Genomic DNA, 27145 nt, shown 5'->3' on the forward strand with positions numbered 1-27145 from the left:
CTTTCTTCCTTCCTTCCTTCCTTCCTTCCTTTTTTCCTTCCTTCCTTCCTTCCTTCCTTCCTTCCTTCCTTCCTTCCTTTTTTCCTTCCTTCCTTCCTTCCTTCCTTCCTTCCTTCCTTCCTTCCTTCCTTCCTTCCTTCCTTCCTTTCTTTTTTAGAACTTTATCTGTGAGATTTCTTTAAATGCTGGGTTGAAAATGGAGTCTTTCAAAAAGAGTTGCATTTGCTTCTGCCGGGCACTGTGGACAACTAACCCACTTCAACCTTTTTAGCTTGAGGGGATTTCGGACTACTGGGTCGGATGGGCTGGTTTGTGGCTAAGACTCCTCAGGGATGTTTCCTCACCCCCCCAATCACAGGCACTATCACAGTCAAAGCCGAGGTTCTGGTGAAGATGGCTTTCCTGCAGGCCTGGGGCGAGGTGGTTATTTCTCGTTCTCTCTTTTGCTTAGAGTGTAGCCTTAGAGATGTGTGTCCTGGGGAGTCCACACTGCACACTGCACACGGTGCCATGATGCTGTTACCCCAGAGCCCAGTTCCCATGGCCCAGTTCCCATGGCTGGGCCACTGCCCTCAGAGGAAACGGTGGCTCCGTGCTAAGCTCAGCCCTCCTAGGTTCTTCTCCTTCTCCTCCTCCTCCTCCTCCTCCTCCTTCTCCTCCTCCTCCTCCTCCTCCTCCCCCTCCTCCCCCTCCCCCTTTCCCTCCCTCTCCCCCTATCCCCCTCACCCTCCTTCTCCTCCTTCTTCTTGGAACAGTGTGTACTTCCAGGACTTTTTTCTAAGTCAAGCTGTTGTCCCTTCTGTCCTAGCCGTGGAGGGTGCCATTCAGCTTCAGGTTGTTGTCCTTTCAGTCTTAGTTGTGGAGGGCGCAGCTCAGCTCCAGGTCCAGTTGCCGTTGCTAGTTGCAGGGGGCATAGCCTTGTGGGAGTTGAACCGTGAGAGGATGCGCTCCAACCAACTGAGCCATCTGGGAGCTCAGCAGCAGCTCAGCTCAAGGTGCCAGTGTTCAATCTTAGTTGCAGGGGGCGCTGCCCACCATCCCTTGCGGGACTCGAGGAGTTGAACCAGCAACCTTGTGGTTGAGAGCCCCCTGGCCCATGTGGGAATCGAACCGGCAGCCTTCGGAGTTAGGAGCACGGAGCTCCAAGCGCCTGAGCCACCGGGCCGGGCTCCTCCTAGGTTCTTGCTTTCAGCTAATTTTTGGGTTCTAGGTATTCTTTACTTTTTCCAGTTCGTTAATATATTTAACTCATGCTTTTAAAAGAAAGCATTGTTAGTTGTTTTCAACACAACCGTCAGGTTATCTTTTCCAAACCTTTGTAAATAGATGTTTGTAACCGTTTTTGAGTGTGTAAATAAGTCTTTAAAGGGGAGCAGCCAATTTTTCTTAAGTTGCTGAATTTATCTGACAGGACAAAGTTGGGTGACAGTCGTGTTCAAAGTTATAATATAGCCATCACACATGTTTCTGGGGCTTCAGCTGCGAAGGATAATAAGTAATGTAAAGCATTATTTTTATATTACATTAAACCTCAGAGAGATTTGTAATGAAGTGCAAAGTGATGTTTTCATGAATATTTTTAATATAAATTGTGAGACTTCAAGGAAATTTTGCCCCAGGGTGTGCTGGATTCACTACTCATTGTCATTAGAGGTGCTTTAGAATGAAGAGGTGGGGCTGGTAATTTTAGGTATGACCCCCCCTCCCTACCTCCCATACCCAATAAAGATTATATATGCACTTTTAACTTTAGCTACTGTAACTACACTCTTAATGACAGTCTAGCAGTTGAGAGCATTACGCAAAAAGGCCTGAAGCAGTCACATTGGTGTTTTTTTTTTTTCTTTCTTGCTGTTTGTCGTTTTTTTTTTTTTTTCTCTTTCTTTTCCTTTTTGTTTTTGTTTCACTTTCTGAATCTTTTCTTATTTATGTTTTCTGTTCGACGCTGTTATTGGCATGTGTTAGTAGAGGGTTATTATTAGTAAAGTATTACTAATAATGTCATTACTAATTATTACTAATAGTAAGTATTGTTAAAATAATAATACGGACTTTAAAGTATTCTTTAATGGATGAATCATAAGCTTTCTTGGACCGTCCCTTTCCCACCCCTCTAATACATGCTGCTTCTGACATCAGCGGCATCAGTAGACGGCTTCTGTAAAAGGCCGGGCCGTCACTAGTGTAGACTTGGAAGGCCTTCTGGTCTTGGTTGCAGTGACTACTTCAGTCACTGTTGTACTCGGTCGTAGGTGACATCTAAATGAATGAGTATGGCTGTGTTCCAATAAAATTTACTGATGGACTCTAAAATTTGAATTTCTTATAATTTTTGTCCAGATTTTTGCAAACATTTAGACATGTAAAAATCATTCTTGGTTTGTGGGCAGTGAGAACACGGGTGGAGGGAAGGATTTGGCCCAGGAGCCTGAGTTCGTCCTCCCTGCTCCATACCTTTGTCTAATCTTGGAGTTAGCCCATGAAGTTGTCATTGACCTGTATATGTTTGTGGCTTCTTGCTGACCCCCATTGGTCATGATTTGCATCTTTATGGCATTAAGGTATATTTTGATAAAAATTCCAGGGACCTTCATAAAAATACCTATTTTTAATCAACTTAACGTAGATTTTCTAAGTCAGTTGGGGAATGAATCCATTTTAAGTTGATCTGCAATACAGTTTAGTAAATAAATGAAATATATCAAATGTATGTAATGCTGAAGGCGGGTGTCTTTCAAACTCTACTTAGAATCATGTGTTTCAATAACTGGGCAGCCCTCAGAGATTGTTCCCTTTAGCTTCTGTACACCTTCTCCTTTCCTGAATTTATTTTTGACATGAATAAGTGAATTAAAATGTTCTTACTGATGGATGGTGCTCACATGATATTCAGGCACAGTTGCAATACTCGTCAGTATGTACTGTATCTGCAGGATGTCACCAGTCGGCCCGGGAGCCGTTGCTCACAGTCGCCGTGCTGTTCCTTGGACTGTGCGTTAGCGAGCTCTGAAATGGATTTATGACTGGGCCCTTGGAACAAAACCAGTCTGTACGTTGGAAACTCCCTGTAACTGTCCTTAGAAAACCAAGCCTCACACTGAGTGATGTGTTTGGGCTGTTTCTACTCAAAAGAGCCATTTCTGTGGTCCCTACTCTATGGAAGGAAAATCCCACGAATCGTGATCTATCCGCGACTCTCCCAGCTCTTCTAGGCCAAGCAGGAGCCTAGCACTGAGCAGAAAAGAGGACTGAGGTGAGAGAAGCATTGCAATCATTTTGGTGTCTCCATTCTCGTGTAATCTTGTGATTCCTCCTACTGTGGTCAGATAAGAGAGTTTCCTGTCCAGCTATTTCTGGGACTATGTTTATTTAACAGCTCGTAAAATCACCCTAAGAGGATGGCACTGAAAATGTTTCTTTTCCCTTTTTATTCATGTAGAAATATTCTTTAAAAAGGAAGAACTGTAACTTGGGGTTACAAAAAGAGATGTTTCCAGTTTAATGCCCTTTGGAGCAGGTCTTAAATCTCCGCAGTTTACATGTTGGGGTTATTGAAATACTAGATGAGATGACAAAAATCACCAAGAGCTTGTGATTTTTTTGACAAATCTGTTCCAGGTTGTGGTGAGAGTTAATATATAAATAAAGTTTTGTTTCATGATACACTCCCCTCTTTTAAAATCTCAAATTACCCTGTCTTCCCCTATTGGAAGGAATAATGGTTGCAAAATGAGGAGGAACTTTATTTTTTCCCACTTATCTGGTATGAATTGTTTGCTCCACATAAGTTGATGAGTTGCTGCTTCCAAGGGTGACGTAATAATTTTTGATTTATTAAAACAACTATAAATCTCATCTAATAGGGTCTTAGTGATAACAGAAAGAAAACCGTAAATTAGTACCTGTTACATTTCATTGCTTAAAAATAATTGTTACAGGTAATGTTTCATTTTTACAAACATAATTTGATCGCATGTAATTGATAGAAGAACATTCAGGAACTTTGTCCAGGCTCTGTTTACAGCTTGAAAAGGAACTGCCAAATGCCATAACCTAGATGACTTCTGTTTATGTAATAATGCAGGCAGGGTTTATAGCAAGCATTCAAAATGAATTACTGACAGCTACAGGCGCAGTGTGTTCTTTGACATATTCTGACCCTTGGGCAACATTTTTCTTGAAATATTTTGTGATATACTATCATAGCATTTTTCTGTTGGTTGGTTGGTTTTAAGAATCAGAGGACAAAACCTTAGGGACTTGACTTATTTGAAATTTCCTGTTCAGTTACTGAGGATCATAAGTGAGACCGAGATGAAGGCTGGGTCAGATAGACACGAAAATACAGAGGGTGCCAAAAAATGTATATATATTTTAAGGAAGAAACTGTATTATACCGATAACAAAAGATGAATACAAGTCACATTTGACTTCTGCAATGACAAGAGTTGCTCAAAGTGGTTACCATCAGTGTCCAGACACTTCTGATGACGGCGAACTACTGCTTGAGCTTAGAGACCATCTCTTAAAATGTGTATACATTTTTTTAGCACCCCTGGTATACCTCTTTCCATTATTGCTGTTGCCTGCAAACCAAATGCTACTGTTGCTTTCGGCTGCTCAGCATTTCCTTCACTGGAGAAGGAAAGAAATGCCTAATTTTTGTTCATTCTGAGCAGTTTTCCTTTACTAACAAGCTGACTTATGGTTTTGAATCATGATTCTGGTACCTTGTGATGTTCCCCGTAATTAGTCACTTTTCTTAGACTTTCTCATAACCACAAAAATCAAGCCGGCTAATTGTCTAGGTATCTTTGTGTTTGGAATAGTCATTGAAACTCCTGTTTGTCAGGTTCAGGAACTTCACCAAGGGTCAAGGTTCAAAGTCACGGCCAACTTCAGAACTGTGAGCTCCCCCACAGCTCCATAGCTTGTGGAGAAAACCTTTGGTTTTCTTGGTGGTTAACTAATGATCAGTAATTAGTTCCCATAGCATTCCTATTGAAGGAAATACTGTGACTGGGGTCATTTTAAAATTTTGAAGATGGATTCAAACTATAAGAACCGAGTTTATTACTGAAATATTTCAGCTGCATGAGTAGAAGAGGGAGGGTGTCTGGAGTCCTTATTAGTGGACAAGTAACTATCTGGACAGAGGGCTTTAGACAAGGAGGAGACAGAAGGAGATGGGTTGACGGTGCAGTCAAGAAGATTTAGGTTGGAAATAAGAGGCTACTTCCTGACAGTGGAGAAGTGGAAGCAAGTTACAAAGGTAAGCATGAGATTACCTTGCCAGAAGTGTTTGTTTTTGAGGAGGCCATATATTCTCCGACTTGGAGCTCTCTCCCTGGGGCAATATTGAAGCCTATGAAAATCTCTAGTGTGCCGCCCACCCTTGCCTGTTTCTTGTGGTCCGTGGTGGTTCTAGTCCACATACCTATGCTAGGTTGACTCTTGAAGTTCCCCACGTTTAGCCTGATTTTTAAGATAATTCTAAACCAGTAAGTTTTTGCCTTTGCTACTGTAGGGCCATTTAGTTAGGCTCCAGTCTCATTCAGCAGCCTTAGAAGGAAGCAGAGTGAGGACTCTGGTGGGAAAAGGAGGCCTGGCGGAGATGCTAGTTAACTTTTGGGGAGCCTAGTTCAAGAAATACCTCATAGCAGTGCTAGGTGCTTGAGATATAGCAGAAGGAAACAGAGTCCCAGCTCTCGTGGACCTGAAATTCTGGTAGAAAGAAGGGGAAATAGACAATAAACATGGAAGTACATAGTTGGTCATGGAAATAGGTGCTCTGGAGAAAAAGAAGGTGAGGTGAACGGGACAGGGAGTGACAGCAATTGGTTGCACACAGTGTTATTTTATATGGTATGTGTGGGGTAGGAGGCCCTCCTGACTGAGTGACATCTGAACAGAGGCCTGAATAAATGGAAGAACCAGGCCTTGGATATAACGGAGGGAAGAGTGTCCTGAACAGAGGAAGCAATGTGTGCAAGAGAGAGGGAGGGAACGAGGGGGAGAGAGAGAGAGAGAGAGAGAGAGAGAGAGAGACAGAGAGAGAGAGAGAGAGAGAGTTGGTGGGTGGATAAGAGAGAGCACATGTCAGAGCCAGGGTTGACTCAAAACTTTTGGCCTGAGCCGCTGGAGAAGCACAGTTATTACAGAGCCGGGAAATTCTGTGGGAGGAGCCCGTGTGGGGTGGGAAATAACTGTTTGTGTGTGGACATGTTGAGAAGTTGGTGGAAGTGTCACCGTGGAAGTCGTAGGTATGAGTCTGGGGTTCAAAGGAGCTATCCTGGCCAGAGACATAATTGGGTATTGTCAGCGTACAGTCGGCATGTGAAGCCATGAGACTAGATGAATCAGTTAGGGGATGAGTGTAGGTAGAGAGCTTGTCCTACGACTGTATCCCGGGTCACTCCGATGTTTAGAGGTTGAAAAGATGAAAAGGAACAGCAAAGGAGACTGAGAAATGATGCCCAGTAAGGTAAGTAACACTCAGTGGGTTAAGAAGCTAAGAAAGCTTGATAGCCCAGAAGCTAAGTGTCTTAGTCAGCTCGGGCTGCTATAACAGAATACAATAGACTAGAAGTTGAATAAACAGCAGAAATTAATTAATAATTTCTGTTAATAATTAATAACTTTTTAATAGTACAGGTCTTTTATTTTTTATACCTATCATGCCATGAATTCATAGAGAATGGGTTCCAGCAGCTCAGGCTCCTTTCTGTTGGTTCTCACAAAGGGGCTTCTCTGCGCGAGGCAGGCTGGCATTTCAGTTGAAGCTTTCAGTTGAAGTGTTTCAGTTGAAGCTTTGGCTTTCTTCTTTTTCTGATATTTTCTGTCACCCGTTTCAGGAAGCTGTCTCGGCTCTTAAAGTGCTTAATATGCTCAGTACGTACATTAATTCTCTTGGCAAGAATCTTGCCCTTAACTTGTTTGTGTAAAATAGTGCCGGCCACGTGCTGGGTAACATAGACCCTTCCAGTTTTGCCACGGGAACATTTGTGGGGCATTCTTTTCGAACAGTGCTCATTCCCTTGATGTCTACAATATCACCTTTCTTGTCGAGTTGCGTGTATGCAGCCAAAGGAAGAACTCCATGTTTCCTAAAAGGCCTAGAGCACATAGCGGGGGCCTCTCCTCTTTTCCTGTGTGTTGGTCATTTTGGTGAATCACTGGAAAATGGCAGTTTTGGCTGAAAAGCCAGAAATTTATTCCTTCCAGTTCTGGAGGCTGGAAGTCCGAGATCAGAGTGCCAGGGTGATTGGGTCCTGGCGAAGGCCTTCTTTCAAGTTGCCCACTGGTGAGTTCCTGTTGTGTCCTCACTTGGCAGAAACAGTGAGGTCCCTTTTATCAGGGCACTAATCCCATCTTGAAAGCTCCACGCTCATGACCGAATCACCTCCCCAAGGCCCCACCTCCAAAACCATCACATTGGGGGTTAGGGTTTCAACATGGGAATTTGGGGAGACACGGACATTTGATTCATAATGCTAAGTGAAGGATGTTTGAAGGAGAGTCATCTGACATATCAAATGCTATTCATTATGTCAAATAAATATATGATTGGGAATTGGCCATTGGGTTGGGCAATACGGAAGTTATTGGTGATCGTTCCTCACTACCTACTTAAGCTTTTCCACTGTCTTGTACTCTGCAAGTCTGGCCCCACCTGGTTCCTGGTACTTACCCACCCTGCTTTCAGATAGTTGTACCAGGGCACCTGTTGTATTCTTTGCCCTTGGATTTGACAGGCGAGAAATTGGTCTGTGAACTTTGCCATAGAGAGTTCTTAGAGCGGAATGTTCCTAACAGAAGAAATGTGTGAAGGAGAGAGGTTACAGGTTCGGATTATTCTCCAGTGTGTAGACCTGTAATTTAGATATCATCCCACCAGTCCTGTCATTTTGAGTTGCTAGTGACTCTTATAATTGAGTCACGCAAAAATGTGTTTTGATTTTTTTTTTAAACTTACAAGTCACTGATAGCTTTTCATGAATATGTTTAAAAAATTTGCAGGTCAATAAAAACGTCCTAATGGAATGTAGTGATGGAAAGGATTTAAATCCCCAATAAGTGGATAATAAATCCTGTTGTCAAGAGTATATTTTCTGGGGTCTCCATTTTGCCAGGAAGTTGCAATTAAGAGACAGAATCTCAGTGTTTTTATAGGACTGATTGGTCAAAGAGAGTTGGTGTTCCATTAGTCTTCACAAACGTGGCAGGTGTAAAGAATTTAACCACAACTGGGGCCATGTGTCACATGCAGGCACGACCATTAGGTAGCTGAGTTTGTCCATCACCTGTAAGAATGTAGGACGTCTCCAAGAACCTGGTTCTTCCAGCTGGGCCTGACTGTGTATGACTCATGCCTCTTCTTTTGAAGAACATGTTCCAAGTTCTCTTGAAATTTACTTTAGGAAGAGGGATTTCATTGCATATCATAAATATGTCAAATCTCAAGTTAGATGCTTACAGAGAGCCATTCCATTTCTTTTCTCATGTATGGTTCATATTGAGTGCTAACCCACTTTCAAAGTGGTGCATTTAAAGATATCTTTAATTATGTAATTAGCATGTTAATCATGTGTATCTATTAAAAGAGTAATCTTCGGTTACATATTTTCACAAATTTCATTTTTAGGGAAATACCATTTAATGCAGTATAGCTATTGGGCCAAATAGGAGTTTCTATTTTCAATTATTTATTCAAAATGTGCTTCTCAAGCGCTATAAATCCTTTAAAGTAGACAAGAAGTAGATTTGAGAAATCTGGCTTAGAGTCTAAGTTTTGTTGAGTAATTGTGTTTATGTCCTAGATTTCTGAAATAATTTGTGTTTTGTGTGTTTTATTCCCTTAATTAAACAATACATCTGTTTGCAAATATAATCTTTAGTGTATCTGTTACCAACTGTGATTCTGGGTCAGCCTAAGTCTCTTTGAGTCTTATTTGTCGAAAGAGGATGAAAATAATTCATTCATTGGTTTTTGGGAAGCACTAACTGAGATGCTGTGTGTGGAAGCGCTTGGCTCAGTGCTTGGTGCATCATGAACGCTTGGTAGATTTTTTTTTCCTAATCAGAATCATGGTGTCTACTATCTGTTAGGTTTGGGGGTGGATGATAAATCGCTTCACTTTTGTAAGCTGTGTGGTAACATTTATGGGATCCTCTGTGCTAGGCTCTAGGATAAACAACGATGATTAGATAGAGCATGTTGTCTTGAAGGAATTTGCAGTCTAGGTTTTAGTTTCACAGCGAGATTAAGAGGAAATTACAGAGATTTCCCACAACTCCTGTGGGCCCCCCGCCCCCGCCACTGTCCACATCGCCCCCAGACTGGGACACTTGTTACAATTCATGAACTTTTATTGACAGGTCATCACCACCCAGAGTCCGTAGTTTACATTAGGGTCCCTCTGGGTGGTGTACATTCTGCGGTTTGGACAAATGTCTAATGACATGTATCTATCGTTGTTCTATCATACAGAGTAGTTTCACTGCCCTAAAAACCCTCTGTGCCTGCCTGTTCCTTCCTCCTTCCCCACTAACTTCTGGCAACCACTGATCTTTTTACTGTCTCTATAGTTTTGTCTTTTCCAAAATGTCATAGTAGGAGTCATACTATGGAATCATAGTAGGTAGTCTTTTCGGATTGGCTTCTTTCACTCGTAACATGCATTTAATGCTCTTCTGTGTCTTTTTGTGCCCTGATAGTTTATTTTTAGTGCTAAATATTATTTCATTGTCTGGATGTACCATAGTGTTCTTTACCCATTCTCCTACTGATGGACAGCTTGGTTGCTTCCAAGTTTTGACGATTATGAATAAAATTGTGCTGTAAACATCTGTGTGCAGGTTTTTGTGTGGACATAAGTTTTCAATTCCTTTGAACAAATTACCAAGGAGTGTGGTTGCTGGATCCCATGGTACGAAGATGTTTAGTTCTGTAAGAAACCACCAAACTGTCTTCCAAAGTGGCTGCACCAGTTTTCATTCCCCCCAGCACTGAGTGGGAGTTCCCGTTGCTCCACACCCCGGTCCTCATGTGGTGATGTCATTGTTCTGGATTGTGGCCACTCTAACAGGTGTGTCGTGGTACCTCATTGTTGTTTTAATTTGCATTTCCCTGATGACATACGATGTGGAGCACTGTGTCGTATGCAATTTGTCATATCTTTTGTGGTGAGGAATCTATTAAGGTGTTTGGCGCTTTTAAAAATCACGTTGTTTGTTTGTTTGTTTTTGTTGAGTTTTAAGAGTTCTTTATATATTTTGGATAACGGTCCTTAATCAGATGTGTATTTTGCAAATATTTTCTCTCATGGTTTGTCTTCTTTAACGTTGTCTTTCATAGAGCAGAAGTTTTTAATTTTAATGAAGCCCAATTTACACCTTCTTTCTTTCATGGAACATGCCTTTGATATTGCGGTAAAAAGTCATCACCAAACCCAAGGTCATCTAGGTTTTCTCCTGTGTTATCTTCTAGGCGTTTTATAGTTTTTTGTTTTACATTTAGGTCTGTGATCCATTTTGAGTTTTTATTTTTCTTCAGAAGGGTAATTTTTGTGTAAAGTCTGTGCGGAGGTTCATTTTTTGCATGTGGATGTCCAGTTTCCAGCAGCATTTTTTGAAAAGACTATCTTTGCTCCTTTGCTTTTGCCTCCTTGTCAAGGATCAGTTGACTCTGTGTGTGTGTGTGTGTGTGTGTGTGTGTGTGTGTGTGTGTGTCTGTCTGTCTGTCTGTCTGTCTGTCTGTCTGTTTATGGGCTCTCTGTTCTGCTCCATTGATCTAATTGTCTACCACATTGTAGCTTTATAGTAAATCTCAAGGTCAGGTAGTGTCAGTTCTTCCACGTTGTCCCTCCCCTTCAGTATTATATTGGTCACTCCGGATCTTTTGCTTCTCCATATAAACTGTAGAATCCGTTTGTCAGTATCCACAAAATCACTTGCTGGGTTTTTATTGGGATTGCACTGAATCTATAGATAAGATCAGAAGAACTGACATCTTGACAATATTGAGTCTTTCTGTCCATGGACATGGACTGTCTCTCTATTTAGCTCTTTGATTTTGTTATAATTCTTTCCTGCTTTCGGGATGGTCAGTCTTTTGTTCTCTGTAGTCTTTCAACTGATTGGATGAGGCCCACCCACACGAGGGAGCCCTAATGTAATATCTGCTTTACTCATTTACCAACATAAATGTAAATCGCATCCAAAAACGTCCTTACAGAAACATCCAGGATAATGTTTGACCAAATATCTGGGCACTGTGGCCCAGCCATGTTGACACATAAAATAAAGCATCACAGACAGTAATGGAAAAACTGTTGAAAAATAAACTGATTCACATAACTAGATATATACGAAGGGCGTGTTAATGTAAATTTTATGCAAACTTGTTTCTTTCTTTTTAAAACATATACCTAAGGGGAACACTGGGAAGAATTTGAATGGAAGCTATTTTGCTGCAGCAATGAAAGTAACTTTATGGGAAGAAATAAGTCAAGTGTGTGAGTGTGTTTGTGTGTGTGTGTGTGTGTGTGAAAGAGAGAGAGAGAGAGAGAGAGAGAGAGAGAGAGAGAAAGAGAGAGAGAGAGAGAGAGAGAGAGACCTATGAGAATAAACGCTTTAACAAGCAAGTGTCTTACTCCATTGAACTTAGAGCCTGGGACCCTTGTGATAAGTCAGTTCAGTCTACAAAGTTTCACTGCAGTGCGAGCTAATAAAGGACCTGTAGGAAATTTTTCCTAGTGGAGAATAAAAAGTGGCTGACTCTTTAGATGGTTATTCTTTAAAAGTAGGGGAAAATGTTTAAAGCAATGGCAAAAATAGCCCATAAAGTGAGATATAATATTAGCCGCTAAAGCAGAATTGGAGAAAATATGCAAGAATGAGAAAAATGCCATATTTTATTGGATAAAAATCTCTCTCACCAGTGAACAATGATAAGGTTTTAAATTTCTTCCGATAGTTTTACAGGCTGTTTATCTTCTAGGCTCTTAAAGATAGGGTGCAAAGTACTGTGAGTTGAGAATGTCATAAGTGGTTGGTATCTGTATGGCTTTTGTGGTGTAAGTCTTGGGTGTTTTCAGTGCTAAGAGGTTCTGGGGAACTTTAGAGAAAGCAGCTGGTCCCTTGTGGGTAAGGTATGGATGTGTAGTGCCTTGTATTTCTTTAACCTCTGGGTGATGCCCTTGTTACGTGAGCATTATGAGTGTGGCCTACTGGGCTGATACTGTGTACTCACTCGTAAGGAGAACTCCAGAGAAATATTAAGTGTCTGTCCTACCTCAAAGGACGTTTCATGCCGACTCAATTAAAAGGACGGGTCTCTGGCTTTCTGGGGTATGCACTCTGAAACTAAAATCTTAAGTGATAATTCACATCATATATATAAGTAAAATAAGGCACATAAAAGAAGAATATGAAAGAAATAGCAATTCACTTGTGAATGCTGGTGGTGTGCTATTGAGTTAAATTGTATTTTATTGAAAAGACTATGTAATTAATATCCATGGTAACAGTGGTTCTTCATCTGAATTCAACAAGTTCTATTTTAACAAAAGATGAGTGAAACAGATACAATTTATAAAACCATCTAACCATCTATTCTGCCCATCCGTTCCTGTGCCAAGAATTTATCAAACACCTCCTGTGTATAGTTGTTGTAGGTATTGGGTACACAGTAGTCACATGATGGATGTGGGTGGCTCCCAGTCTCATGGATGGACAGTCAGATGAGGGCTGTCGTTAGACAAGTGAATACAAACGTGTAATTAAGTCTATGAAGAGAAAGAATTGGGGACACCAGGAGAGCATATGAAGTCTGACAGTTAAGATCACAAACTCATCCTAGAAAAAGTGCTACATACCTCATTGCTGAATATCACTATGCTCACCTTCGAAGTACTCCCCTTGGGAAGCTATGCACTGATGCCAGTGCCTAGTCCACCCTTCAAAGCCATTTTGGAACTCTTTTTCTGGAATGACCATCAGAGCTGTCGTTGTATTACCCTTGATGTCCTGAATGTCATCAAAATTTCATTATTTCCTTTATCTTCAGGTAAAGAAAGAAGTCACTGGGGCCAGACCAGGTGAGTAGGGAGGGTGTTCCAATACAGTTATTTGTTTCCTGGCTAAAAACTCCCTCCCAGACAGTACTATGGGAGCTGGTGCATTGTCGTGATGCAAGAGCCATGAATTGTGGGCAAAAAGTTCAGGTTGTCTAAGGTTTTCACACAGCCTTTCCAGCACTTCTAAATAGTAAACTTGGTGAACTGTTTGTCCAGTTGATATAAATTCCTAATGAATAATCCCTCTGATATCAAAAAGGTTAGCAACTTCATTGCAGCAAGTTTGTGAACGTAATTGTCACGCCTCCTACCATTCATCCTGGAAGCTCTGGGAGATGAGGGACAAGGACTGGTGTGGGGAGGGACTGTGGGAAAGAAGGAAGAGAGCGTGCAAAGCCTGTAACCGGGCCCATTAGGAGAATCTGGAGAAAATCAGTGTGGAAAGCAAAGGGATGGTTAGTAGAGCGAGAGCCAATCACAAAGACATTGCACCAGATTGGGGAGTTCGAGATTTATTCTAAGATTCAGTGAGTGAGGGACATGATCTCATGTCTTCTTTTAAAAGGCTCATGTGGAATATCATATTCGTATATGAAGTTAAGAGCTTTGCTATAGCTCACAGAGCACTAACATCTAATATATATAAAGAGCTCCTTCAAATTAATTCTTTTTCTAAAAAAGATATTTCTATAGAAAAATGAGCAGGGGATGTGAATAGTTAAGTTCCGCAAACTGTCCTAATGTCATGATTCTAAACCACACGGATATCAGGCCATTAAATCTGTGACTCTGCGGCTCAGAAAAGAGGTGCGGTTTGCAGAGAGAAACTCAGCAGTTGTTTGTATTGATGTGATTGAAGTCATGTGAGTGGGTGAACTGATTCATAGATGGCCGCCGAGCGGGAAGCAAGGAGAGCCAGCCCTGTTCCAGTCTCTACGTAACCCTGAATCATGGCAAGCGGGGTCCAGGAGGAAGGCGAGAGGCCAGAGAGGGCGTGGCTGGGTGGAACGAAAAAGGTCTCAGTTTGCTGTCCTGGAGGCCACAGAGGACACGGTGAGGGAGGAAGGGTCAGTTGTGCTAGACAGCGAGGTAAGTCCTGAGAGAAGGCACTGGCCCATCGTGGGGATGCGCAGGCCTTTGGAGCCAAGTGTGGTCCAGGGGCTTGGCAGTTGTGAGGGAGGAAGGTGATTGGGTTGAATGGTGGGTGGGGAGATAAGACGTCTTTGCTTACGTTTGGTTTTGGAGGGAGCAAAGGCATAGGGTATTAACTTGTCCGAAAAGAGTGTTCAAGGGAAGTTGCTAAAAGAGTACTTGTAGGTGATGATTGGGCCAAAGGTCTTTTCTTTACACTGTAGTTTTAAGTGTAGGTGCTCTAGTTTCCTGGGGCGGGGGTGGGGCACAGATGGGAGGCAGAATGAGGCAGAAATGGGGAAGGGAGATAGTAGCCGATGGGAAAGTCGCTGGACCTGGCCAACACAGCTGGGAGTGGGGTTTTTTGAGGACGGAGAACAGTCATGCAGGTAGGGGTAGCACCTTCAGGTAAGCACTACTTGACTCCTGTGTGTCCCTGATGGAGGCTCTCCCCTGCTGCTTCTCCCCTAGGTGGCCCTGGATGCCATTCTGAGGAGCTGGCAAAAAATATTACGCCATTGCCTCCAAATCCCCTCGAGAACACATTACTGCAAACAGATACGTACTGAGGCATTTGCCTTATTTAAACACGCAGAATAAAATACAATAAGAGCTTATTAGAATACAGTTCTTTTTCAGTAAGATGCAGCTTGCGTGAATTGTAGGGATAGCTTAAGTGACGAAAAGTAAAGTTGCAAGACAACTGCTAAGCCAGATTGGAATATATAGGTGTGAAGACATCTGGTTTGAATGAAGGCTGATTTTATGATTACTATCTCAACTGCTATTTTTCTTGTTTCTGTGTGCTTTGGTGCATAACATCAAGAACAGAAATTTGATTTGGATGTGGAAGAAATGTAGACGACAGGAACTGTAGTATGCTCTGTAGTGTCAATTGAAAAATAAGCATACATAGCTGTGTGTATAAGCATTCACATTGATGTAAGCATTGTGAATCATCTATTCACTGTTGATCTGCTTGTAAAAAACATCAGCGAATGACTGTGGAATAATGACCTTCGTGCACAATGTATCCTGTGGTGTTAAGATATTATTGCTAAGCTTAGCCAGAGAGATTGCATTTTAACCGTGTGATCAATTTTGTAAAATGTGAGGAAACAGGAATAGAAGCTAAAAATGAATTGGATTCCCATAATGGTTTGCATTAGGAATTAATTTCCATAAGGTATATTTTTTCGGGGGGTGAGGAGGGGTACTAGTTTGTCAGTGTTTCAGGATGTAACCAGGATGGTAAAATTAGCATTAATATCCAAATTAGGGAAGGGAAATGAAGTGATTAGAAGGCTAAGTGCCATCATACACCGGAAGGAATTTTTATTCTAATTATAATTTTTCAAGTCAATAAAATGTTAACTATGTGATTTTATGCCCATGACCATCATTTTGTATCCATGATGTCATGTACAGGTTTATTAAAAGTTCAATTTGGATTGCAAAAAATTGATAGCCTATAATTAAAACAGTAGTTGGAAACATTTCACGTATGTTCTTCGGAAAGAAAACGTAGCATATTATATAAATATTTGAATGCATTGAAGAAGGAATGATCAATTGCATTATGCAAGAACAGTTCACTTTTTACAAGGATTGACACTGTACACCTGAGTAATAAGTGCTGGGAAGTTTATATTTATTTTCTCATTTAATTCTTGCAACCACCCATCGCGGTGGTCACGATTAAGTCGCAGATGGCTCAATAATGAACTAATTTCAACAAAAAGTTCTTGTTTTCATTCCCAATACTTAGGAAATGCTAAGCAATATGTAGAGTGGTAAGTAGCAAAGGCCGTTCTTTACAAGGGTCAGTGCCAGGCAGCGCCCAGGCCCACTGGCTTGTCACGTGCTGTGAAGGTCAGAATCGCTGTGGGTGGGTGGGCGGGAATCCAGGACTGACCAAGGTTTTAATGATCATGGCACAAATATTAAATGTTCTAATGATATAGACTATTCTGAGGTTCATTCCACTTATTTTCCCTTTTTTAACTATTACTATGAGAAGTTTGTCATTTGCTTCCAACAGTTCTTAGATAATGTCTTTGTTGTGTTCTTCAGAGCAAAATCATGATAATGCCTTTTTTTTTTAACTTTTATTTTTGTTTATTTAAATGTGTTTTTCCAGGACCCATCAGCTCCAACTCAAGTAGTTGTTTCAATCTAATTGTGGAGGGCACAGCTCACAGCAGCCTATGTGGGGATCGAACCGGCAACCTTGTTGTTAAGAGTACCACTCTAACCAACTGAGCTAACCGGCCACCCCATGATAATGCTTTTTATAATTATACAAGGATATTTATACAACTGAAAGAGTCCTGAGAAGGCGAATTGAAACCTTTCCTCTAATCTAGATATAACAGGAGCTAAGGAATGTATATGTGTGTTTGTGTGCATTTTTTTTATGGCATTGATCACAAGTTCTGTGTTTGTTGGGGTTATATTTACGATTAAGGACGGGAATGCTTTTTATCTATATGCGTGAACTCCAGTAGTACGTAATGTGGTCCACTCCACATAGTAGGAACTTATCAATCCTGTTGAATCCTTTTATGATCTATCCTTCTGTTTGTAGGAGCAATTTAATTTGAGCCCTCTATGAATAATCAATATAGATTTCTCTCCTTTAGAAATCTCCAAGGGAAAGAACTCTGCACTCTTTCATTCTTCATAGTAAGTGTAGGTGTTTCCGTTTGTAATTTAAGGTCCACTGTTGCCTCTTTATTTCTTCAGCAAACTCAGGGTTAAAAAATATTTTCCTGGTAAGTTGGAGGCTGCTACCTCACCTCTTATGTAAAGGCCCAGTTCTCTTGTGAGCCAGCAGATTCAGTGGATTGAGCTGTCTTACTTATCTCTTCTTCCTCCAGAGACCCCATTAAAGTGATAGTAAAGGAATGAAAAGTACATAAACCAACAACAAGGAAAGAACTGAAGAGGGACGAGCGCAGAAAAGACATTTTGTAAGGTTTCTGGCAGCCTGAAAGCTGAGGAAGGCTTGAAGACCCTAAAGCATTGTGGGGGCCGCTGTAACCCTGGGCACCCCTGGGGGCTGCAGCTGAGGGGGTCTCGCAGGCTGGGGACTTTGAATGCCAGGTGGGTGGGCGGCCTTCTTGGGGCTGAACATCAGAGTTTAACAGGTTGTCTGTAGTCAGAACACTTCCTGGGCTTCATCTCCCCTCACCCCATTGGTTTAACCTCATGTTTATAGATGGTTACATTTTATGGACATACGTGTCTTTTGTCCTTGTAGTATCCTATAAGCAAAATGTTGTTAGCACCATTATACTGATGAGGAAAAAGTACAAGAGAAATTGAATAAATTATTCGTAGTCCCATAACCAGTGATAACAGAGCCCAGATTCACCCCTTGCCATGATGTCACTTTTCCCACCCCACCATTATGGCCTGGTGTCCTTTTGTAATAACTATTCCTTTAGGTTTGAGCTAGGAATCGTTCTTTTGAAACACCTACACAATCTACACACCACTCACAGCTGGGACCTTTCACAAAAGGTCCCAGGCGCCATTGGATGCTGGGCTACTGGGCCCAGCGCCCAGGCCCACTAGCTCGTCGCGTGCTGTGAAGGTCAGCATAGCGGAGGGTGGCGTGAGATCCGGAACACATGTGCTGCTCGCCTGTTGCTGAGTTTGTGAGCCCTGCGGTGCCCTGGGAAGGCTCAGGGACGTCCTGGATGTGGTTGCAACCTGTGGAAGGCTTTGGAAATGTATAGCTTGGGAGATATGCCAGAAGTTACATTTTCCTCAGGTCTTGGTTTCTGAGCACTTGTCGAATGTTGGTCTCCAAGGTGTGATGTTTCTTTTCCCAAAAGATGTCTCTGATATATTGCTTCCTTATTCACAGAGCTGTCACCCCTGTTTTGGGCCCTGTCACTTTTGTACTTAGTTACTTGCAGTAGCGTCTACCTTGGTTTTCCTGCCATTAGCCTCGTTTCCATTCAAACCTTTCTTGTATTGCCAGATTCATTTTAAGCAGAAATTTCCTATTTATTAAACACCTTAGTTGATTTTCTGGGCTGTCCATAATTTTGTTCTACCACCTAATATTATTTCCCAGTGATTATTTCCCAGTGTTCGCTGTGCTGGGACCGCACTATCTGCCTGCATTTCCTCCCTTACATCATCGCTCATTAGCGTGGGCCTTTCCTCTCAGTCTGGTAATCCCTTCTTCCTCTTCTCTACTCCTGTAAACCTCTTACATAACTCAGAGCCTGGTTTTATTTTCCCACCTGGGAAATTTCTCTGATTCTTCTAGTCCTAATTGATCTCTTTCTTGGAACCTCCTGAATTACATACCTCACAATAACTTTATTGTTCACAGAAGTTTCTGAATTGCTGTAAGGCTTCAGAACTCCTTTCTTTAATCTCCTTGATGCCCAACAACACCTACGTACCTGGTAGCTGTGAAGTCACGCATCGTTGACAGATTTGTGGTCGCAATTTTAGTATATACTTAAGCATGGTGCTTGAAATTAAGAGAAATATTGAAATAGCATATATACATACATATATATATGAATATATATATATATATATATATATATATATATATATATATATATATAAAAGTCTGTGATTTTAAGTTTATTTGATATTTCACTGCTGTGCTGAAGTTGTTGTTTTTTCCCTTTGTCTCACCAGCCATCAAAGAGAAGTACACAGACTGGACAGAATTTCTCATTCGTGATTTGACTGGTTCCAGGACAGCGCCTGCCAGCCTCCTGGAAGGTGTATGTATTGTTGTTATACAGCTATTCTATATCTGAAGCATCACAGTTACATGAGCTGAAACCTGACGGCACCTTTGCATATATCCTTCTGCAGGTACCTGTGTACACACAGGTATCTATGTCCAGAGAGCCTAACGTCCTGTTTTTTCCTGAATTACTTAGGTTACTGATTCTAATGGCATTGGAGGATCTTCTTCTGTGGTACAATCAATAAATGGGAAATTTGCTCCCATGTGAACACATTTTTACATAATAATATGTTGGAATGTCTTCCCACTGTCTTGTATGTTTAAACCTCTACCCTACATTAGTGAATATAAATACAATCCTGTCGAATAACTGGTTGTGTAGTTGACAACTCTTCTGTGTATATAAGCTCTAGTATAGTTTCAGAATATAATGGTTCTGTAACCATTATAACCAAATGGTTATAATGTAACCAAATGGTTCTGTAACTATTGCATTCTGGATGCATAACCCCAAGATTTAAACAGACGGTGTTAAGTAACAATTGAATTAACCTCTCTTATAAAAACAAGAGAAAGAATGGCTGAACATATTTAAATATGACTAAGGTAATTTTAAGGTACTGAAAAAAAAGTAGTTTAATCTGAAATCTTGGTAGTTGGTTTGAAAGTAATTTTAGGATAAAACATTTTAATTTTACTATATGTAATAGAACAGGAAGAGAAATGTACCGTGTCATAATTGTTGAGTTACCAAATCTGTTTGAAGAATGCCCCCAAAGAAGGGGGGAACACAATAGATAACAAAGAATACAGTGTGGATTTTGACAATATGCTGATTCTCTTAACCTGAACCATAAGTTTCCTTTGTCTCATAAAAGATATTGATACTTTGGAACACCACTGTCTAATATATTGGGTTATTGGGTTTGGTTTTGTGAAGATTTTGCCTGGTATATTTGTTTATTTTTAATGGCTACTACTTTCATTATTTGGTTAACAAATCAAAATGATGGTTGTTCACCCTTTCCAAGGACAAATTGTCATGCTCTGTTAGGTTTTTTTTTTTTCCCCCAGAAACATATTTGCCTACAAGGCTGGTTGAACAAACACCTTTTTTCATATGTGAACATATGCTAAGAAGGTCACTTAGATGGGGTAGTAATTACATATATTCTCTAAACCAATTACCGGGTTAAATGTAGAAATAACTTTACGTAATAGTATAATGTAGTATATATCATTAATGTGTATTAGACATGTCATCTACACATATGCATGTTTTACGCACATAATCGAAGTGTGAGAGGGTCTTGATTATTACATCAGTGGCCATTGTAAGATACATGTCTGTTGAGTCCCGTATAAATTTGTAGCCCCATATTAGATATATCTGTCTATTGCAAAAGTAGATGTTTTGCTACCACATCTTTTCTAGCTCAAGGCAAATTTGGGTATAAGTCTTCTTAAAAGCATACTCATTTTTAACAAATACAATTTTGTCTGGGAAGGGTGATTTGTTTGGTGAGAACTTAGCACAAACTGTTATTTTTCTATTGACTTGTGGTTTTTGTTGTTAGATACAGAGATGGGCAAATGGAAAAGTGTTGGGGGGGAGGGGGCGAGGGCTGTGGAAAGGATGGGGGTGGAGGGAAACACCAGACTGTTTGCCAATAGCTTGGATGATGGTGTGAAAAAATATTATCTTCTGCTGTCATCTGTTTCCATGAGAACCTTAAAATAAAGTTTAAAATAAGGAGTTTTGCTTCTGTTTAAACAGCCTCTGCGAGGGAAAGGCCCTATAGACCTCATTACAGTTGATTCCTTAATAGAACTTCAGGATTCTCAGAACCCTTTTCAGTACTGGATAGTTAGTGTGATTGAAAATGTTGGAGGAAGATTACGCCTTCGCTATGTGGGATTGGAGGACACTGAATCCTATGACCAGTGGTTGTTTTACTTGGATTACAGACTTCGACCAGTTGGTTGGTGTCAAGAGAATAAATACAGAATGGATCCACCTTCAGGTAAGGGCCGAAGCCTTCCCGGTTGCGGATTATTTGGGAAAAAGATGTGATACTATTTTCCTGTATGTGTCTCTGGAAAAATGTGTGAGCTCTGTTGTGTCTTGTACATCTGAGTATATGAATATGAAGCATTTTAACTTCAGATACTGTCTATGGAGAATAAAACCCAAGACCTCAACAGTGCTCTAAAAGGAGAAAGTTGCGTTGGAGGCTGTGACGTTGACCTAGTTCTTTTGGAATCACTAGTTTAAAAATGAAAGACACCAATAGATTGGGAATTGGTTATATTCTCCCTTTTTCTTTGGGGATTTTAATAGTCTTGCAAGGAGGCTCCAAAATCTGCTATCTGTCCATCCATTTGTGCATGCATCCATCCATCTATCTAGCCATCCTTCCGTTTATATCCATCCATCCATCCATCTGTCCATCCATATCTGTCCGTCCATCCATCCATCCATCCAAATATTCAAACCAAGTGCTTATCATTGTATAACCTGTTCTGACCTGGAAAAAAGCAAAGAGAAAAACATCATCATGCTTTTTCTCCTGGTACATCAAAGTTTTAATGAGCTTTGAAAGCTCTATCAAGTAACCTTCCCTAGACTTAATTGGATAGAATAGTGCATTATGCTTTCTGACGTACCTCACTGGGCCATAATCTCAGTGTTTACAAAATAACTGCTCTTGAATGTTTACTATGTGCGAGGTGGTTTTACATCTGCTGTGTTGTTTACTTTATTCCAAAAAAAGTGCTGCATGTTTGGTATATTCCCTTTACAGCAGAGAACATTTAGACTGGGGTTAAGCTACTTGTCCAAGGTCACCTAGCTTGTAGGGGGATGCACTGCAATGAAATCCTAGGTCCCTTGCCCATTCCCTTCCATTCCCCTTAATGGCCTTACCAACCATACTAACCTTTTGATGGGTAGCCTCTGAACAAAAACGTTGGATTCTTATATCATTTCAGATGCCAAGGAAAAAGTACTCATTTCTTCTAGAAATTTCTGATCTTCATTCTGGTCAATTTTACAGGTCTTTTGGAAGCAAAGAACTTAGCTCTTTACTTTATTAAAATTGCCAGAATTTTTTTCCTCCCATATTAGCTGCCATTGTTAGTCTTGAGTAAATGAAGCTGAGAAGTTATATTTCCTTTTTCTGTCACTCACAGACTTTAATTGAAAAGCTCCCTGGTTCTGGGGCTCATGTGTTTGCATTTGTGTTGAATTTGACAGGCATATAGACATGTAACATGGTATTTTATGAGTATTATTGTTGTCAACGTTTTGAGAAGCAGCCAAGAAATCCATTTATACCCTGAGTAATTTGGGACTTTGATGACAAACAAAGGGCTTGTCAGCACCGTGAGGAAAGATCTAAGCTCACGTTTGCCTTGGGATTCATAACGCTGCAGGAGAAATTTACTTTGTGGAAAGTTGGGTGTATAAATCTTAGCTTAGTACCTAATTGCTTTATAAATTTCAGGAGAAACATATATATGCCAGTGTAAAAATTTATAGCAAAGCAAAGGATGATTGGTGGCTAAGTAGGTTCTCTGAATTGTTCCTTTCCTATGAAATCACGGGAGTCTCCTCAGCAGTGAGACTGGAAGGTGTCAAGGTAGAAACTTAGGAAACATTTGCGTACGAGAGCTCTCTCTCTTTTACATAAGTTGATGTCTCTCTATGATAAGAATAAATTGTGTTTACTGAGTAATTTTCTGGACATGACTTGTCCATTTCACTGAAGAATTTGTGGCAGTGCCTTAAAGACTTTGGGAAAGGCATTCCTTATCAAGATGTTATTTTCCAAACATTTAAATTGTAGCGAGAAAGGTTATGTTCAGGGAGAAGAAAACAAAATGCGACAGGACACTCAAAATGTGTCTCCAGCATCCTTAAAGAAACACAAAGTATTGAGCATTAACTGGTGGTGAGAAGCAGTGGGAAGGGCTTGGGGGAGGGGAGGCACATTTTGAGATAAGCCCGTGCGAGTTCTCCTCTCTGCTGTGCACCCCAAAGTGTCCACTTGTATACATTTTTTTGGCACCCCCGGTATACATTTAAATCTTTGTCAACTTTTTTTTTGGTTTTTTTTTTTTTTTTCTTTTTATTTCCTATTTTAGATAGCTCCTAGACTCAGGAAGTTTCTGCATCTAACTTAAATGCTTCCTGTCTGAACTGTTTCTTTGTCCAAACAGAGCTGTTGGCTTTCTGTACTAGTCAGCTTGGGCTGCCATAACAAAATGCCATAGACTGCGTGGCTTAAACAACATGAATTATTGTCTCTCAGTTCTGGAGGCTGGAAGGCAAAGGTTAGGGTGACAGCACGGCTGGGTTCTGGTAAGGGCTCTCTTCCTGGCATGTAGACTGCTGCCTTCTGTGTTCTCACATGGCCTCTTCTTCGTGTGTGTATGAGGACGGGGCGCAAAAGAGGGAGCGGACTAGCTCTGGTCTCTTCTGTTGAAGAGCACGTCTTATCATGGGGCCCCACACTTGTGAACTCATCTAACCCAAATACCTCCCAAAGGCCCACCTCCAAATATCATCATATTAGGGGGTAAGGCTTCAACACATCAGGTTTGAGAGGATGCAAATATTGAGTCCATTACATTTTCCAGTGTCTGTTAATAAGCCTAGATTAGTCTTTCCTCACTGGTCAGAACCAGGTGGAGCAGGAGGAGTAGAGGTTTGGAGGTGCCTAAAAGAAAAGAATCACCCCGGAGGCCTTCTTTACTCTTGAGGCTGTGAGGTGACGATTTCGTACACTCCTGCTTCCTGTAGCCCCTACCAGGAATCAGGCAGCCAAACATTTGCACAAAGGGAGGTCACCTCATTTTTACTTAGGCTTCTAGTTAAAGATGAAGCAGGACAGATTTTAATTGCTTATTACTTCCCCACACACAGAAGTTGACATGATACATATACTCTGTTAAATTACCTGCAACACAATCAATCTTAAGAAAATGGTTTATGTTCTTTTAATGGTGATATTTATTGTCCATAAATTTGCCAGTGGAACCAAGCGCCTCTCATCTAATGAAACACACACGTGGAATATTGTTCTCTGCTTATTCAAACCACTAGGAGTGCAGCTTTTGCAGGTAGTTGAGCGTCCCAACAAAACTGCAGGTGATTTTCACCTTTTAAGAAGAGAAGTGGGCCCTGCCATGGGGTTAAATTCCATGTTAGGATTTCATATCCTCAAAAAGAACCCCACAGCCTAGGGTAGATAGCTTATAAACAACAGACATTTATGTCTCCCCATTCGGGAGGCTGGAAGTCCAAGGTCAAAGCGCCAGCAGATTCATTGTCTAGTGAGGCCTCATTTCCTGGTTCCTAGATGGCCGTGTTCTCACTGTGTCCTCACATAGTAAAGGGGCAAGGAAGCTCTCTGGGGTCTTTTGTTTATAAGGGCACTAATCCCATTCACAGGGGTTTCACCCTCATGACCTAATCCCCTCCCGAAGACCCCACCCCTAACACCATCACACTGGGGGTTAGGGTTTCAACATAGGAATTCGGGGGTGATGCAAACATTCAGTTCTTTGCACTGGGCTTCTTGTTACATTTGTCTATGGTTTGGTGGGAGACAGGTGGCACCAGGTGACCGAGGGCTCAGCAATCTGGGGTGACTTGGGTCTGCACGTCACCTGTCTCAGTTCTGATACTTTGGGACTAACCATAGCCATTTGGGGCTTTCGTTGCTCCTGCTTTGCGTAATTTTCTTTAACCATTCTCCTGTTACCCTCTTCTCTGTCTTTCCTCCTGTCCCAGAGACCTCAGTGACAGACTGCAGGACCTCAGAGCGCCCACACAGGGGACTTTTTCTTCCCTTTATGTCTACAGATCCTCCCTTTGCTCTTGTCTTTTGGAAATTGCCATCCTTTCCTGTGACTCGGTTCTCCATTCACTAACATGCTAAGGTGGAACTTCCTGCGTATTAGGCTTCCAGATCCCTGGAAAAGCCAGTGTATTCTTGTCTCCTCAGGAGGTCCAGGCTCTTGCTTGTCCCTAGCCCCCAACCCCTTTTAGATGCAGCACTTGCTGTCCTCTGGGCTTTGCCCTCTGGAGTCCTCATAATTGTTTCCCCCCTTCACAGAGACTTCGATGCCAAGTTGAACCACTGGGACGTTCTAGCAGATCTTTCTATCCCTCATGGGACAATTTATAGGGCTCTGTGACCTGGTCCCTCTTCCTTCTTTGAGAAACGATTTCGTCTCAGCAGCTCCTTAGCTTGTTCTCAGTACCACCTGGGATGTTGAAGCGACCATTCCTTTATTCTCTGTAGAGGGTATTTATTGGGGCCCCACTGTGTTTTCCCAAATATGGTAGTTAGTGCTAAAGAAGAATCACATTCTATTCTTGGTCTAACGTAGAAATGCCAAATTGGAAAAAACGTTCCCAGAGGTAGAAGAGAGTAGATGAAATGCTAGAAAGGATTCTAGACAATATACACACAGGGAGCCTATTCATTCATTAATGACCCTCCCTGTGTCTTCATGTAACTGACAGTGAATGGAGGGGGCAAAGCATTGGTTACTTGGCTAGTTGTGGCAGTATCTTTCGGCTACCATAATTATGGTAGTCTGAAAAGTCTAAATAAACTGCCAATGCACGGGGGTTTCAAGCTCAAGGTAAATTCAGAAGCGGTGAGGATCATAATATATGGCTCCATGCGAAAAAACAGACATGCAAGAAATTAAAAATATAGCCCCAGAAGTTTAAAGTTGCCTTTTAACTGCTTAGATTCATACTATACCCTGTCTGTCTGTCTGAGGGATCTGGGGTTGATATAGGGACGGTATAAACATATCTACTTAAAAGTGAGTGCTTCTGCAAATCCTGTTTTGATAAGGTCTTAAATCTGTTGAGATCAGATCATAAAATTTTCCCGCTGTGTCAGCAATCCGTGAACAACACACTGTGCTCAACCAATTTTTTTTTTTTTTCAAATTGTGCATTAGGACAGCGTCACCTCCATTCGTAAATCCCTCCCTTCCCACCACCGCGGGAAAAGTATGGGCTACACGTGATGTGTTAGCAACGTTTCAAGTATAAATATTAAACTTGGTTGGTAAATTTTAATTTACCTTTTAATAACTTTTCTGATTTACATGGACTATTTTTAGCATATGAGAGCCTAGAGATTTAGTGAAAAATAATGTTGTAATAACTGAAAATGCCAGAGAAGAGTCATTTCTAGTTTAGCAATTTATCAGATAGTAAGTTCTTCATCAGTGGATATTACTTCCCAGGTAATATATAGAATTTGGGGCAGCAGATGACTGAAGATGTTGCTAATGTGATTTATACCATTAAATTACTTACAGAATGCCAACAGAATACCTGCAAATGTTCCCTGAAGAAGAGCCCTATTAAGTTTATTCTTCATTTCTGAAAGCAGAATCCCAAGTTGCTATTTAACTTCAGAAAATCCCTTTAGCAGGTGGTCTTTTATGGCAGGCAGGGTGTGCGTTTTTATGGTTGCTGAGCGTGCCATCTTATTATAAAGTCCTGGGAAGATAAAACTCAAGAAAGAACCACCCAGTAGAACATTTCAGTCCTTAAACTCTTATGTGGTTTGCTGTTGATACAGAAATCTATCCTTTGAAGATGGCCTCTGAATGGAAATGTGCTCTGGAAAAATCCCTTATTGACGCTGCAAAGTTTCCTCTTCCAATGGAAGTATTTAAGGTAAGATGTGGATTGACAGCAATTTGTCTCCTCTTGTCAAGAATAAACCGTGTAAAAAGTTTCCTACATCAGATCTTTTCCCACTATCTGAAAAAGCTACCTTCTTGACCAGTTTCCGTTTTAAATGTTTAAAATGTTATCTGTTCCATATTGCTATGTTTTGTAATCTTCACAAAGACTCATATTACAGGAGACAGGTGAAAAATTTTTAGGTTTACTGTTTTTCTCCCTAATGCATTATTGTAGAAATCTTATTTTCACTTTCTCACTCCTTATGGAAGAAACAAAAAAAACATATGAAGAAAACATGGAAAATCTATTTTTGGTATTTGTTTTGTAAAAATAATAGAACATGATGCTTTTCTCGATGGTTCAGTTTCCTTGATGCCTCAAGAAACTTGTAGGAGTAACTATTGCGTATTAGACCTTATTTTAACTGCTAATAATAGAATGTAGAAGAAACATAACACCACTGAAATGGATCGCCAG

General features: G+C 41.0%; 1 protein-coding gene across 3 annotated transcripts in view; it reads left to right on the top strand.

Annotated features, from left to right (window-relative positions):
* Positions 1-27145, top strand: part of SFMBT2 (Scm like with four mbt domains 2) — a 196867-nt gene that overhangs the window by 74146 nt on the left and 95576 nt on the right. For 2 of the 3 annotated variants that reach the window (XM_081030161.1, XM_081030160.1), the window contains exons 5-7: positions 18882-18970; positions 20717-20963; positions 26559-26656. In XM_081030161.1, coding sequence (XP_080886287.1) covers positions 18882-18970; positions 20717-20963; positions 26559-26656 — 434 coding nt within the window. Of the gene's footprint in view, positions 1-18881; positions 18971-20716; positions 20964-26558; positions 26657-27145 lie in introns of those variants that run through there. The other variant, XM_081030162.1, reaches the window with a different exon arrangement.

Source organism: Rhinolophus hipposideros, assembly GCF_964194185.1.
Source record: "Rhinolophus hipposideros genome assembly, chromosome: 1".
Lineage (NCBI taxonomy): Eukaryota > Metazoa > Chordata > Mammalia > Chiroptera > Rhinolophidae > Rhinolophus > Rhinolophus hipposideros.